Below are 17,135 nucleotides of genomic sequence, written 5' to 3'. Positions count from 1 at the left end.
ATTGTCCAGAAACCCTCACAGGTACTGCATTTAGCATAAAAAAACATGCTCAAATCATAACATGGCAAACTGCAGCCCAACAGGCAACAACAGCTGTCAGTGTGTCAGTGTGCTGACTTGACTATGACTTGCCCCAAACTGCATGTGATTATCATAAAGTGGGCATGTCTATTAAGGGAAGACTCGTGGGTACCCATAGAACCCATTTACATTCACATATCTTGAGGTCAGAGGTCAGGGGACCCCTTTGAAAATGGCCATGCGAGTTTTTCCTCGACAAAATTTGGCGTTAGTTTGGAGCGATATTTAGCCTCCCTGACGACATGCTAGTATGACATGGTTGGTCATACTTCCTTAGGTTTTCTAGTTTCATTTGATGCCAGTATCTTCTCTCTAGCTTTAAAACTGAGCCTGCAACAACCTAAATATCACAAGTTGTGTTAACGTGTCAAAGAAATTAGTGGTGTTAAAACAAATTTGCATTAACGTGTTATTATCACATTAACTTTGACAGCCCTGATAATTACAATGTCCTGATTTAAAACTCTGCTATGCTATATGGATGGAAATAAAATTAAAATATCTGTTGGAGATTTCAATTTTGATGTGGTGTCATAATTAAACTTAATGTTAACCTTAATGTTGATATGGCACTCTGATTAAAAAGAAAATTTAAAAGTGGAACTTCATATCAAAAAGGTTGCTGACCCCAGGTGTAGTCATAACTTATACACCTTCCAATCAAATCCAGGTCATGCAGTAGAAAATTGATTTAGCTGCTAAAGTCTCTGGACTCAACTGTGATATTAAAGATTTAATATAAATCTATAACACAGAGATATCTCAGTGATGATTTTGATTTAGAGCTTGTAGCAGGTTTTAACTGAACATGGTTGTGCTGCCATCTAGTGGTGAATCTTTGCCACTGAGACAAACCCACTGGAGGAAAAAGACAACATGAAGTCATCTGTCAAAACGATGTTTCAGTGTTAATCATAATAGCTTATGTTCAATAAAAAGAAGTGTGAACAGTTTGATGTGATTATATTTCAGGTGCATGAAAAGTTATTTTGTTGTCTGTGGTTGTTTTGTCTCATTGTGCGAAAGAAAATACTTTGCTCCAGTCCTGTCAATATATACTGGAGCTGTTTCAGTAGCAGAATACATGAACACATACAGATGAAGAAAGCATACACGTTTTCTCCATTCTTATATCTGCTATATCAGTGCAGCCGTATGAACACGTGATTCCATTTGCTAATTTGTTTGAGTTATGTTAAAATAATATATGATATGCTGCAACATATGAACACTGATAGTTTTTCTATTAAAGCTGCAGAGGGTAGAATTGGAGCAAATCTGATTAAAAAGTTATTTTTATAAAACGGTCACTATATCCTGACAGTAGTAAATGAGACAGGTAATCTGAAAAAAACCATCATGTGCCTCTGTGTCCTCCAGTGCTCCTGATGGCATCTGCAAGATTTCACAGACCAGAGGGAAACAACCAATCAGAGCTGATCTGGAGTCTGCCGTCTCTGAGCAGCTGTCAATCACTGGCGAACTCCGATCAAACGGTCAAACATAGGCAGCGCTGATCAAATATGAATCAATATTCTGTTACTGTAATGCCTATTTCTCTCCTCAAATGTTTTCAGAAACATCTTGTAGTGTTTAGCTGTAAAATGAGAAAGTTTGTGACCCGGCTGCCATGTTGAGATCAGTTTAGGAAATATGAAGTACCAGCCGGAGCAAACTTTCTCATTTTGAGCTTGTGTTTACAACATGGGAAGTCGTGTACACAAAATGCTCGGCGTTCAAGTGGTTAAGTCGTGAGAACATCGCTGCTAAGCAACGGCAATATTAACGTTACGGTCGGCGTCTAGAAGCCACAGAGGCTAACAATTTAGCGAGCTAGCAAGTGGGTAACATAATGCAGGAAATGCAGAGGCATAATGACAGAGGAGAAAGATGAGGTCAGACATATTATAGTATTCTGAAGAAAAAAAAAAAAAAAGACTAAAATTATATAACAATATATTATATATATAAATGAACTTCCATGGCCTCTGCCATTTTTGACAACGTCAACAAACATGTCACAACTCAGAGCTTTCAGAAACTTCCCACTTACGACGTCCTGAATACCACAAGAGTGGGCGTTCATATGGACTCTTCTCATGAACACGGTAAACACGACCCCATTTGAAGGCACCATATGAGCAAGAGGGTCAAAGTTCAAGACTTAACTTGTATGCATACCGCATTCAAAAACAGCACATACTTTGTAAGAGCAGCTGTAGTACGTACTAAAAGTAAAAAGAAAAGTAAGTAAGTATGCGATTTGGAACGTAGCCGAGGAATAAGGGAAAGTGATGTACACACGGGGGATGAACAAAGACAATCTGGCAGGGGAACAGGGAAAACAAGGGAGTGTATAAACAGAGAAGACTGAGGCAAAATCAGAGGCAGGTGAGGAATAATCAAGGAGGCAGGAAAACACACAGAGACAGGAAGTAAAACTAAACATGACACATGAGGAGTGAACTTATCAGAAATAAAACGGGAATCACTAAATGAAGAATGAGACAATGTAACAGAAAACCCCAAACCTAGAAACCAAAATCCTCCAGACAAAACAGAAGCAATATAAGCCACTAAAAGGATGCAAGATTAAGTCTTAAGAAAAAGTCCGAGGGCCTCTGGGCAGAGAACCAGGCCGTGACACTCAGAGCTTTCAGTGCATTCAGGTTTTGCTGCTCCCTTACACTGTAGGTTAAAAGACATGTGACACCTGTGTCACCGTGGGTTCTTATGTTTTTATCTAGTTTTCTTTTTACACAATGTCATACTACCGGTTTGCTTACTGCTGACAGAGAATGTTTGTACGGTGGGTGTGGGGAGGTGCAATGAGTTTTTGTTTTAATCCAACTATTGAAGGTGTGCCGATGCTAAAACAAGTGCAGACACAAATGTTAGATGCTTAACTACTGAGTCAGCCAGTGTGGCTCTCTGAATTTACAAGCTGTAGGCTGTAGTGCAGATTGATTGTTCTCCTGTGGAAATGATGGTGGATGATAGTGTGGAGCTACGAATGATGCCACTGAACAGCAGTATTGCTAAAAGCAATATTTGTCACAACAAATTCAAGCCTGATGTCATGAGCTGGTTCAAGGTTCAGACAAAGGTAGGGTGACCAAGGTGTCCCACTTTACGAGGGACTGCAGAGCATTTTTATCCCTGTTCCCACGTCCCACATATTGAGACAATGTCCCACAATTTCATTGGCTCTAGTTTTCAAGAGTCAAACCACTGCAGGACAGATGCTTTTTTAAAATCTGGCTTTTATCCAATGGCTGTGGAGAAAGCAGGGAAGGCTGTCACTACGGGGCTGTTTGCTGTCAAACTGCGCACATGTGGGTCAAGTGCAGGTTAACATTTCACTGTCTTTGCCACGCTACGCCCAACGGAGAAAATTGCGAGTCACCGCAAAGTCACAAGCTATGCAGATCTAGGCGGAATATGATGGAAACTACCACAAAGAAAAGGAAGAGCAGCTACAACAAAGACTTAAGTATTTATAAGCTGGTGGAAGGCGATTCTCAGAGTTTTTTATGAAATTTGCCAGTTGTTTTTCAATTTGCCACAGGGGGATACGACATTAAGGGACACAGTTCATGTGAGTCTGACAAGAAACGTGCGGCTCAAAAAGAGATGTGACAATCTATGGCTGCATTCAGGCAAAACATAGAAATGTTACAGGATACAGGGCAGAATAGAAATGTTTATCATTTAAGTTAAATAGACATATCAAAATTGTAGACTACCTCTCAGCCTTGGTAACGTGTCCCACATTGTCCCACACAAACATACTCTTTGTCCCACATTTGGTTTGTTGGGATCTGATCACCCTAGACAAAAGGGGGAGAACATGTGGTTTGAAGCAAAAGTGAGAATAATGTATTAAAATGTACATAAATAAAGCAATGCTATGTGAAAAAAATCAGTAAAGGTAGTGATGTAGGGGGTACAAAGGTGAGTGAAAAAGGTTGTATGATGGAAAATAACAAAGCACACTAAAGGACACTGGAGACCATGCAGGCCTGCGTTAAAGACTTCTGGTGATCCTCCATCGTGTCACAAATCTAAACTACATACTGACTCTAAGCAGCTTCTTAGTGTGTTCACACTTGAAAAGTGACAAATAGAGTTTACTCAAACCAGACACTATGCAGACCAAATATAGTAGATTTTTGTACGTGCTGTTGATGCACACTATTCTCCCACAATGCAATGCTGTCTTTCAGAGGCTGTAACAGGTTCAGTTTTAGAGCTAGGGAGTGTATAAACAGAGAAGACTAAGGCAAAATCAGAGGCAGGTGAGGAATAATCAAGGAGGTGGGAAAACACACAGAGACAGGAAGTAAAACTAAACATGACACATGAGGAGTGAACTTATCAGAAATAATGCGAATAAAAGACTTGAGTGTGGAACGCTCGACACCTTCCACACTCAACTGTCACCATCTTGGCGACGTAGCGGAAGGGGTGGAGCCACGACCACTATTCAAACATACGTAGATAACAGAATAAAACAATACAATACGTAAACATACCGGTGCATTTTCAGCCAACAGGAGGACACATCGTAGGCGTAGGCGACGACGTTGGAAACGTAATTTCCACTCTGCTTTTATTTTTTTTCAGAAGATATTTTGGCGGGTAACGAGCCGCGGTCAAATGTTGCGATCGTCATTTCCGATCAGTGCGCCGCAGAGTATTCGATTTGAGACGACCCTACACCGTTGAAATTTACGCAGTACTTAAAGGGACTGTTTGTAACTTTTCAAGCATATAAATGTAGCTGGTCGGCACACATGCGCGTTTGCATATGCGCGCTCGCGTGTGGCTGGAGCCTCGTCTCCGGTGCTTGCTCTCCTTCACTCAGACAGCGCGCGCGTCCTCCACCTCTAGACGTGAACGCGCGCTCACTCCACACTGCAGAAGAGGTAGTTTAGCTCTGAGAATATCTAGTGAATGCACAGGGGACGTTTGTGCAGAAATAAATGCTGCAGCTCCTCCAGACCAACAGAGGTTTCCCGTGTCTTGTGAAGTGACAGAGCTCTTCAGAGAGTTACGTTGTCTTCTCGTTACCGACCGGGTGCCGGTGTCTCCTCTGCTCTCTCCGGCTGCGGGCGGAGAGAGCAGGGAGACACGCTGCAGAGCCCCGCTGCTTCAGCCTGCACTTAGGCAGGAAAAGCCAACACTAGGATCAGATCTAAATCATGTTCATGTAGAGACCTTCGTCTGGTCAGCTAACATTACTGCCAAGCAGCTGAAATATAGAGTGATATTGTGGTTTTAGCTGACGTGTGTCGCCTCACTGTTTTGAGCGACGCTCGTTCAGGTATATTTAGAGCAAGCAAGCGCGAGCCCGACGCTGACTTTCGTTGATTTCAAGGCCACAGGTGTCGCTGTTAACAAGCATTTCTGAAAGTTACAAATAGTCCCTTTAAGTGAGTACAGAGTGCACAACGTGCACTACATTGAAGTGTACTTCTGGAAGTACGTGGATTGGAACACACTCAATGTCATACTACCGGTTTGCTTACTGCTGACAGGGAGTGTTTGTACGTTGGTAGGGTGAGGTGCAATGAGTTTTTGTTTGAATCCAACTATTGAAGGTGTGCCAATGCTAAAACAAGTGCAGACACAAATGTTAGATGCTAAACTACTGAGTCAGCCAGTGTGACTCTCTGAATTTACAAGCTGTAGGCTATAGTACAGATTGGTTGTTATTCTGTGGAAATGACGGTTGATAATAGTGTGGAGCTACGAATGATGCCACTGAACAGCAGTATTGCTAAAAGCAGTATTTGTCACAACAAATTCAAGCATGATGTCATGAGCTGGTTCAAGGTTCAGAAAAAAGGGGAAGAACACGTGGTTTGGAGCTAAAGTGAGAATAATGTATTCAAATGTACATAAATAAAGCAATGTTATGTGAAAAAATCAGTAAAGGTAGTGATGTAGGGGGTACAAAGGTGAGTGAAAAATGTTGTATGCTGGAAAATAACAAAGCACACTAAAGGACACTGGAGACCATGCAGGCCTGCGTTAAAGACTTCTGGTGATCCTCCATCGTGTCACAAATCTAAACTACATACTGACTCTAAGCAGCTTCTTAGTGTGTTCACACTTGAAAAGTGACAAATAGAGTTTACTCAAACCAGACACTATGCAGACCAAATATAGTAGATTTTTGTACGTGCTGTTGATGCACACTATTCTCCCACAATGCAATGCTGTCTTTCAGAGGCTGTAACAGGTTCAGTTTTAGAGCTAGGGAGTGTATAAACAGAGAAGACTAAGGCAAAATCAGAGACAGGTGAGGAATAATCAAGGAGGTGGGAAAACACACAGAGACAGGAAGTAAAACTAAACATGACACATGAGGAGTGAACTTATCAGAAATAATGCGAATAAAAGACTTGAGTGTGGAACGCTCGACACCTTCCACACTCAACTGTCGCCATCTTGGCAACGTGGCGGAAGGGGTGGAGCCACGACCACTATTCAAACATACGTAGATAACAGAATAAAACAATACAATACGTAAACATACCGGTGCATTTTCAGCCAACAGGAGGACACATCGTAGGCGTAGGCGACGACGTTGGAAACGTAATTTCCACTCTGCTTTTACTTTTTTTCAGAAGATATTTTGGCGGGTAACGAGCCGCGGTCAAATGTTGCAATCCAATCGTCATTTCCGGTCAGAGTATTCGATTTGAGACGACCCTACACCGTTGAAATTTACGCACTACTTAAGTGAGTACTGAGTGCACAAAGTGCACTACATTGAAGTGTACTTCTGGAAGTACATGGATTGGAACACACTCAATGTCATACTACCGGTTTGCTTACTTCATACAGAGAGTGTTTGTATGTTGGTAGGGTGAGGTGCGATGAGTTTTTGTTTGAATCCAACTATTGAAGGTGTGCCAATGCTAAAACAAGTGCAGACACAAATGTTAGATGCTAAACTACTGAGTCAACCAGTGTGACTCTCTGAATTTACAAGCTGTAGGCTATAGTACAGATTGATTGTTCTTCAGTGGAAATGACGGTGGATGATAGTGTGGAGCTACGAATGATGCCAGTGAACAGCAGTATTGGTAAAGGCAGTATTTGTCACAACAAATTCAAGCCTGATGTCATGAGCTGGTTCAAGGTTCAGACAAAAGGGGGAGAACAGGTGGTTTGAAGCAAAAGTGAGAATAATGTATTAAAATGTACATAAATAAAGCAATGTTATGTGATGTGTTGTGTTTTTGTATGTGCTGTTGATGCACACTATTCTCCCACAATGCAATGCACAAAGAAATGGAGGAGCAGCTCACAGCTGAAAAAAAACCCAATACATTATGGGTGGGGGTGAAACGGCTCCAAAAAAAAGAAAAGAAAAAAAAAAAGTATTAAATCTTAAAGGAACAGTGTGTAACATTTCAGGAGATCCAATAGAGTGCTGCAGCGATGACATATTTATGTAGGCCAACCAGGAATTTAATATCACACCGGTTTTCTCTCCAAAAAGCCAATGGGATTTTTCCATTGGGTTTTGGATTATTGCAGGAAATAAACTCTGTGGCAAACACACGTTTGTGATACTTACACATTTTGTTCAAGAATATAATCTCCACAAAGGAACACCACTATTATGATTTTTGAAGTGTGAATGCAAATGGTCTCATGAACGTGAGTATACACAATGAGGCTGTAAAGGTGGACAAGTCGGCGTGATGACGTTTAGTAGTCTTATTTAGCCACTTGTTAGCAACCACCTTTTTCAAGATGCATCAAGGCTTAAAAATTCACGAGTGGGATTTTTAATGACATATTTTATGTCGTAGTACAAAATTCATTTCCGGGTTTTACGACTCATTCCTGTAGCACTCTAAAGCAGAAATCGAATATAAAAATTCATAACTATGTTTTCATTAGTGTATAATCACCTGAAACTCAGAATCATTGTGTTTTCGTTAGCTTAGAAGGAGCCCTTCATATCTATATAGGGGTCTTTTGCAAGTTTTTGCACTTTGGGGGTTATCTTCTAGACATGACCTCTCCACGAAGTCTGCCATGTTTCTACAGTAGCCCAGGACGGACAAACCAAACTCTGGCTCTAGAGAGAGCCTTTCACATCTCTACGTTACCTGAAGTCCACCGTAGTTCTCAGAGACGCTTGTGAAACTACGGTAAGGTGAGTCGCAGAGTGTAAAACCGTGGTACCCCACACTCATCGCATCCCCTTTGATAGCCTCGGTTTGATCCATGTTAAAGTGTCCTTGAGGGTGAGACACCAAGTTGCTCCCCGGGCGCTTTACAGCAGCTCACTGCTCCTAAATGCTTAGGATGGGTTAAATGCAGAGGTCAAATTTCATGTATGTACGTGTATGTATATGACAAATGTAATAAAGTTTCTTACATTAGAAGACGTATACTGTGTAAAGGTTAATATACATTAACCATTTGATTAATTAAAACAACAATTTGACTTATTTAGACCTCCTTGAGATATCTTCAACTATATTCCAAAAGATTTTTGGGTTATGTCTGTATAATGTCCCATGGTCAATGAATGAGTTATTCAAAAGCAACTTGTTTCCAACTTTATGTATAATATGCTTTTGATGAATGTGTCAAAAGCCTTGAACATGACAGAAAAGTTCAATTTGACAGCATTGTAGATGAGATGATAGCTTGTTTTTTTTTTGGTCTTTGAATACTTAATTATCCTCAGTAAAGAGTCACTTGTTTGGATGAGGTTGCAAGAGATACAATCAAAACAAAATATGAACCTGAGTTTACGTCACTGTTATTTTATTGTGATCAATACATCACATGAATTTGATATCCACAAAAAAAAGTTCAAATTTCAGTGCCTAGAGGGTTACAGTGAAGTTTTTACTGATAAAGAATCATATCAAAATAGATCAATCTGGTCACTTTATAATAAATCACCACAAGAATTGTACTCAATATGTTTAACCCCTTTTAAGATCAAACTCTTGGGTCGTAGAAATTCGTATTTTTCCATTTAGATTTCTTACCCAGCAAACGTTTAAGTTCTGTCAAGACACTCTTTTTAACCTTCTCCCTGTTCTTATCTGTGCACGTCTCAGATGTTGGTTGTACTTGCTCTCTAACCCTTTCATCATCTTTAAGTAAGTTGCTCAAACTTTCAGCTTCGGCACAGTTGCCATAGGGCCACTCTTTTTTTTCACTTGTTCCCAAACCAAACAAATTCCCACAGGATTTGCAAGGAGGCTTTTCTTTTATTGGACAGATGTCATACGCCTGGCACCTGACATGCTGTGGAAGTTTGATGGTTCCATCAAAATCCGGGTTCTTGGTCTTATTTGGATAGTAGGTCATCACTGCATCAGCCACCTTACTGTCCCAGCTGCTAAGACAGGACGCGGCAATCATGATTCTCCTGGGATTACAGCCTGAAGTGGACATGGAGACTCCGTAGTACCTAGTACCTTTTGGGATGTCGCTTTGAGAGACACAGATGGTGGAGGAGAACAGGCCATTTGATCCACCTTTCTTCAGTTCACTGACGAAGTCTTGCAGCCTTTTTCTTATTTCCTTTTCGTCATTTTCTCCATACAGGTGGACAATCTGTAAGAAACCACAAATATTATCAATATTATCAACGCCATTGATGTACAATAATCATAAACTGTAATATTTGAGGATGTTTAGGTGAAGTAGCAATTCTATACAACTTTACAAAGAAGATCTGAATTATATTTGATAATCTTACCATGTCCAGCACACATGAGAATGGACTCCGCTTGGGTAGATGAGAGGAATAGAGGGCAAAAGGCCGAGGGAAGTCCTTCAACATTTTGCTGATCTCTTTATCATTACTCACAAGAGATTCTGGAATAAATTTTGGATCGTTTAACTTTCCCAAAAAGAAGATGCTGTGAAGAAACTGTAAAGTCAAAACACATTCAAGACTGTTATTACACGTCTTTTTTGAATAATTGATTGTGATTGGTCAATCACGGCGTTCTACAGTCTGTTCTTTATAGCAGACCGCTGCCAAAGAACGTATATTGCTAAGAAGTGAAAGTCAATTGTTCGTTCCATTGCAATGTCAGCGCCCAGCAGCTGAGCTACACCGCCATTTCGGACTGAAAGCGTCCATCAGATGCCGGTTAAACGTCTGCTTACAAAATTATTTCTATTCTATTATTATAATTTTAATGTCTCTACCTAAATGGCCTGTGTTGAACAATAACAATTTTATAAATATGCATACTATTATAACAATTTACTTACTTACTTATTTATTTATTAAACTTTTTTGCCCGACTGCTTCCCAGAGGAGCATAAAGTGAGCAATGGACATAAATAGAAGTTACAAAAATCCATCACACAGATTTTGAGAGCAATCTTAAACTTTTTCATGTCAAGGACCCCCAGAATCTACGTCCAACAGACCACAGACCATGGATGTATAAGAGGTTGTGCCCTGTGCTTTTGCCCTGCGTGTTAGTAAATAACTTACAAATACATTATGTTCTGTTTATGTCATGCTACTAGCACTACTAGCTACTGGCCGATAGCTGGTTGTTTGGGAACAGAGATGTTCATCCACCATGGTACAGGCTACAGCATACAGCCCATGGGTGTATTATAAGATAATAAAAGTGATGAATTACAGTCAATATATCCATTATTACAGCCACATACAGCTAGCAGGAAGCTGGCAGAACCGGATATGTCAAATGAGCGTGCAGGAAGGTGCAGTTCCGTGGGTCTGATGCACGTTTATTATGCCGAGGAAAATAACTCTGGATTCAGCTATTAGCTGATTTTACGACTTTAAGGACATAACGATTTAAAAGACGGCTATTTAAGTTTTCTTACTTAGTTGATTTACCTCAAAAAAATTATCCTCTGATTTAAAGACGTCTCTTTATATATTCACGGCTATGGACTCATTGGTGTTTACAGTCCAAAATGGTGGCAGCACTACTGCAGCGCCATCTAGCAACCATTGTCAAAACAGCACCAGCATTTCTTTGCTTCTAGACTCTTTGCCACTGCTATGTATAACAGACCGTTGCTATGGTCACAGTTCTCTCTGCGGACTCTGGAGGACCATGAGGTACATATCCATAGTAGGTGTATTACTTACAGTAGATGACGGTCGGCACGCCCCCAGTTTGGAGAAACAGAGAGGAGTACCAACACAGGAGCAAAGCAATACAGTGCTGTAGATGGGGACGTCCAAAATACGCATTTTAGCCACCTAGAAGAAAGGCTAACCTAAAAAAAATAATATCCGTTTAAGTGTAAGCTATATTTAGAATATTTTCTGACGGCGAAATTTACCAAAAGTGAAACGTATCTATACGGTATTATCATCTGAGCCTGCTGGCTTTGGAGAAAGCATAAATAAGTTTCACTTTCAGTTCAGTTTCCCCGTCGGAAAGGAGAAGGTCTGTCTGATGGCAAGATAAAGAGGTGAAAATATTCTAAATATAGCGTACATTTAAACGGATATACATTTTTTTAGGTGAACCTTTCTTTTAGGTGGCTAAAATATGTTTTTTTTCCATCCCCGTCCCCGTCCACAGCACTGTATTGCTTTGCTCCGATGACGGTGCTCCAGTCTTTTTCTCCAAGCTGGGGGCGTGCCAACCATCATCTACTGTAAGTAATACACTGACTATGGATAAGTACCTCATACAACCCCACTTCAAAAAACACCTGTACTATCCCTTTAACTAAGTAGCTATGTAATAAGCAGAATAATGTACATCAAGCCGGTCATTGTTGAGAAATAAACCCCTTCAGGGCAATGCAAGACCCCTCCGTGATCACCCTGTCAGGGTTTATTTCACAACGATGACCGACTCGCTGTATATTATCCCTTAAATATCGCTCTCCGTGTTTGTGTGTAACTGAGAAGCACTGTGTGTACAACATACACTGTGACAAGGCATTATGTCCAAAAACAGAATATTTCAAAAGTTCATTACAGTCCTCATCAGACGTACCTCATCCATAAGCAGTGTAGGGTGTGTTGCATTCAGTTTCACCATTTCATGGATAATCAGGAAAGCATTCCCTCTGAAAGATAGTTTCTTTTTCAGAAACTCTTCTGCTCTAAAATAATAAAAAATTAAATATTTGAATAAAAAAGCAGGATGCAGCAATAACAACTTGTGTTTCAGTAAATCAGCTCACTCACCTCTTTGTATCTTCTGTCGATGTCCCGTTTACGTTAGTAGCCTGATGCAATCAGAAATAATACACAGCACATTACAACAATTACACTGACAACACATTAAATTAGCAATGTAGAAATTAATCATAAAGATATAAAATAATGGCAAAGAGAAGCACTTAAAAGCAGCTACTCACCATTGTCAGTCGAGTAGATGAAACAGAAAGAAAGAAATTAAGCTCTGCCCTCTGATTCAAACAGACACTCCTTGATGTGATGAAATTGTCATGACAGTTACAATAACATATGAATAAAACTTGACATACATACATTACATCTATTGAATGCATCTATTGTTTTATTGGAATGTCATAGTTCTGGCAGCAGGAAGTCTTTTAAAGTACCTGTATAAGGAGTGCTGGTGGATACACATAAAGAGCACTAAACCCCTGAAATTAAAAGCTGTTTACACCAAGAACTAATACATTGTTTGAGAAAATACAATTAAACTAGAATTACCTCCTCGTGGTTGTATGCCTCTGCCAACCAGTCAAGTTGCAGTTTACATCCATGTCTGTCCAAAATGTCATCACTTCACCATTTTATCCTGTTAGACATTTGTGTGAAATTGTCATATTTATCATATGAATTCTAGAGTTGTGGCCAAAAATGTGTTTTGTGAGGTCACGTTGACCTTTGACAACCAAAATCTAATCAGGCAACTCAATCTCATGGCAAAAAGTGTAATAGACCTGCCTGTCCACTGGAAGAAAGCATGTCAGTGTCACATTTTGCCTCGCCGAGGCGTGAATATTACACGCCTTGCATGAAGGTGCAGTGTTATGAAGTGTTGCTTGTCAAGTGTTTTCCGTATTCCATACAAAGCTCCAAGCTAGTGCCGTAGTATAAAAAGTAAGAAAGACCACTTATGGTGGGCGGCTCGTTTTTTTTTTTTGCAAGTTGCGTTAATGACATTTGTAGCGTGTTTTCCGAACTGATGTTATGTTGTTTCTGTACATGTTTCACTTAGTTTACGCACTTATTTTAAGCCCAACCATGACGTTTTCCCTTACCCTAACTAACTTACCCTTATTGTTGCCTGATCCTAAATCTGTAATCTCTAATCGGCTTTGTTGTCCCCTGCTGGTACTGCACGTTAATGCAGGCATGTAATAATCACGTCTCTTCGAGGCAAAATGTGACACTGACACGATATCCTGTAGTGGACAGGCGGGTCTATTACACGCTCTGGTGTGACATCAGGTTGAACTAGAATGGCACTCGGAGAGCGCAGACCTCCGCCAAGGTGCCTGAGTTTAAAAACAGATCACAGCTCACAGCTGACGGTACCATGAGGTGGGCGGTTTATTATTAACACGGTGTGTTTCCGTGTAACGTAACCGCGGATGCCTCTCTCATTCAGCAGCCTTGTTATGTCTGTATAACGTTACACTACGTTGTCTCTCATACTGTCATCTACCGCTTTTTTCTTTCTCACCGCGGATGGATAGCAGCTCCCGCACCTCGATGTCTCGCCTCACATCCACACACGTATCTCTCTGCTCTAAGAAGTAGGCGGGGTCACGTATCATCAATGCGTCATCAGTTACACTGTGCATGTGTTATACCACGTGGTCTTAATGCTCAGGCTGATCTGAATCCTTAAAAATATTCCTGAATCCGGATCATGATCCGGATCGCCACCATAATCTAATGGATTGTTCATTGTGCCACACCCCACCCCTCCAAAGATTTCATTCAAATCCATCGCACACTTTTGGAGTAATCCTGCTAACAGACAGACAAACAAACACCGGTGAAAACATAACACCCTTCAAGGCCCTTGGCCTTAGCGGAGGTAATCAGGTCATTTTTGGGTCCAAGTGGACATCTGTGCCAAATTTGAAGAAATTCCTTCCAGGCCTTCCTGAGATATCACATTCACAAGAGTGGACCGGGCAGATGGACAACCCGAAAACTTAAAGTTAAAAAGTCTTAAAGCTGCAGTAAGCAGAATATCTTTGGCATCATTGGGCAAAAACTTCATAATAACATTTCAGCATATTATAATTCAAGTGTTATGAGAGAAAACTAGACTTCTGCTCCTCCTCTCTGTTTTCAGGCTTTAAAAAATCTAGCTTGTGACGGGAGACTTTGGCCAATCACAGGTCATTTCAGAGAGAGAGCATTCCTATTGGCTGTTCATTCAACAGAGGCAGCTGTCAATCACTTGCAAACTCCGATCAAACGGTCAAACTAGGCAGCGCTGATCAAATATGAATCAATATTCTGTTACTGTAATGACTATTTCTCTCCTCAAATGTTTAGCTGCAAAATGAGAAAGTTTGCTCCGGATGGTGGGCGGTGCTTGGTATTTCTTCAACTGATCTCAACATGGCGGCCGGATCACAAAACTCTCTCATTTTACAGCTAAACAGTAAACTAACATCATTTCTGCCAGGGATCAAACTGCCAACCTTACTGTTAAAGGACGACAACTCTACCCGCTGAGCTACAGCCACCCCCCAAAACAGAATGCCTCTGGCCATAGAACCTAATATGAATGCAAAATATTGCAACACTTCATTAGCTAGAGTACTTTTCAGACAAGACATGACATGTCTGTATTGCTAAAATAGCACCACATCCAACAGAAGCAAAAAAAGTTGCTGAACATAAGCAGAAATGGAAAATCCCGCTCATGCAGTAACAGCTAAGTTGAGAACAACACAAGCACATTGGTTTACACAATACAGGATTTTAGATATATAATTTAATTTAATTTTTCATTAGTCAAATCTGCTCCAAAATTATTGGACTTCCTGTTAGAGCTCTCTCCACCCTATGCGAGCAGCAGATGTTAAGGTCAGCCGTCCTGTTCTTACAGGACCCCTCGCACGTCCTCGCACTACCCCTCGCACGACCCCTCAGGACGCCGGCTTCGCTGCCCATGCTGCAGGACACAGAGGAGAAGGGCAACCTTTGTTCCCAAGGCTGTCCTGCTCCTCAACTGCCAACCATCCCTGTCCCTCTACTCACCCAACTATTTCAGCCCCATTTCAGCCTCCCTGAACAGAATATTAACTTTTTTTACAATTTAATTTCCTACTGCCATCCTGTCACTCATAAAAATACTTTTGTTAAAAGCAGAGGTGGAAAAAGTACTCATATTAATTCATTAAAAGTTTCAATACTACAGAGGAAGAAGAGTCTTTTTTGAAACACACTTCTGTTAAATGTTACATATAGATGTTTAAAATGGTCAGTAAATGTGATAATTAAAGATTTAGTTGCAATAAAAGTTCTTCAACGAAGATAAAAGCATCTTCATTGTCCCTTACAGGGAAATTAGTTTGCTGCCCGGTTACATACAAAACGAAAAACAACAGGACCTGAGGCCTGTATTACGAAGCGAGTTCAACATACCCAGGGTATCTTCTTGTTATCTGGCTTCACTAACCCTAACAAACGACATCTCGCTAAACTGTACTACGAAGCTGGTTATCAACTCGGTAAGTCAACCCAGGGTTTTCCAATCTCGTTATGAGCGCGTTCACATGAACGAGGAGGTGTTTGCAGCATCTGACCAATCACAGACATGAACAAGACTACTGACAGACAGGCAGAGCGGCACATTATACAAAGAGTAAACTATATTAGACAAATACGAAGAAATTAAACACATAATCCAGGCTAAAAGTAACACAGTTGAAGCTGCCAAATGCAGAAAGGACAGCTGATAAAAGAAAAAACTCTGGATGTGTGAATGCGTAAATTAACAGATTTATTAATTTAACGGAATACTCAAAAGTCAGGTATAGTCGTCTAGATATAATTAGCTTTTAAGAATGTAATAGATTAATTGATTACCTATGTTTTTACCCTTCAAGAAGTGGGTTGCATCTATGACAATATAAAAATCCTTTTACCTGCTTCCACCCTCTCTGACGGTGTGAAACGGACTCAAGACCAAGTAAAAAGAAATAAATATAAAAATATAAATCAAAGCGGTAAACACCCACAGCATAAAGTCCGCTGTCTTTCTTGTATTTGTCAGTTTAAACTATGTTGTTGTTAGCCTGGATTATGACTCAAACTTCTTCATATGTGTGTAATATTACCATACAATCACCGCACTGAGCTCTGATTGGTCAGTAGGAAGTGCTTTCATACGAGTTGATCTCTTATCTGGAACATAACCTGCTCCGGAGCAGGTTAGCCGTTCAGCATAAGTTACCATGGAGATCTACCCCAGTAAGAAGTGAACCAGATTCGTAGTACGGAAAACCCAGGGTTAACCCTGAAGTTACCTCGATAACCACGAAGCCTGCTTTGTAGTACAGGCCTCTAGAGTGGCTCAGTAGGAGGTTCTTAAGTACAAGTAAACAATCCAGGTAATCTGTACAAATGACAATGTATCTAACACTGAAAATAATAGCTGGCCTATAAGCTCTAATGTAACGTTGTAAACCTGTACAAGGTTTCTGTTGATGGTTTCCCTTTAATATCTTTTATAATATCCTATAGTATTTTGTACATAGTAATAGTAGAAAAGAGTGTCATAGTGGGTTTGTTGTGCTTTGAAAATGAGTTAGAAAGCATTAATAAAACACAAACACGGGTGTATTTTTCAGCAAAACCTTTAATGTAACCATGGTTGATAGGTTGGATTGAGGTCTGGTGACTGTGAAGGCCTTAACATATGATTCACATCATTTTCATAAAACCATTCACTGACTCCTTATTCCATGCATGAAACTATCTGCATTCATCACATATAAGATAAGATAAGATAAGATAAGATAAGATAAGATGAACCTTTATTTATCCCCGGAGGGAAATTCAGGTGTCAAAGCAGCAACATCAGCAAACATCAGCAAAC

General features: G+C 40.4%; 1 protein-coding gene across 1 annotated transcript; it reads right to left on the bottom strand.

Annotated features, from left to right (window-relative positions):
* Window positions 1-8,891: 8,891 nt before the first annotated feature.
* LOC119503971 lies at window positions 8,892-12,460 on the bottom strand. The gene is made up of 5 exons (XM_037796053.1): window positions 12,451-12,460; window positions 12,278-12,318; window positions 12,084-12,192; window positions 9,833-10,006; window positions 8,892-9,687 (listed from the first exon to the last, which is right to left on the bottom strand). Exons 1-5 carry the CDS (start codon window positions 12,451-12,453, stop codon window positions 9,064-9,066), a joined length of 951 nt encoding a protein of 316 aa, XP_037651981.1. The 5' UTR covers window positions 12,454-12,460; the 3' UTR covers window positions 8,892-9,063.
* Between the last annotated feature and the right edge of the window lie 4,675 nt (window positions 12,461-17,135).

Source organism: Sebastes umbrosus, chromosome 15 (assembly GCF_015220745.1).
Source record: "Sebastes umbrosus isolate fSebUmb1 chromosome 15, fSebUmb1.pri, whole genome shotgun sequence".
Taxonomy (NCBI): domain Eukaryota; kingdom Metazoa; phylum Chordata; class Actinopteri; order Perciformes; family Sebastidae; genus Sebastes; species Sebastes umbrosus.
This window is presented reverse-complemented; position numbering and strand designations above follow the sequence as displayed.

Excerpts from the sequence above, each read along its gene's own strand:
- LOC119503971 (XM_037796053.1), bottom strand. Across the intron at positions 12,193-12,277 it reads TCGACAGAAGATACAAAGAG|AGCAGAAGAGTTTCTGAAAA; the intron begins GTGAGTGAGCTG and ends TTATTATTTTAG. Across the intron at positions 10,007-12,083 it reads CTACACTGCTTATGGATGAG|TTTCTTCACAGCATCTTCTT; the intron begins GTACGTCTGATG and ends TTGACTTTACAG.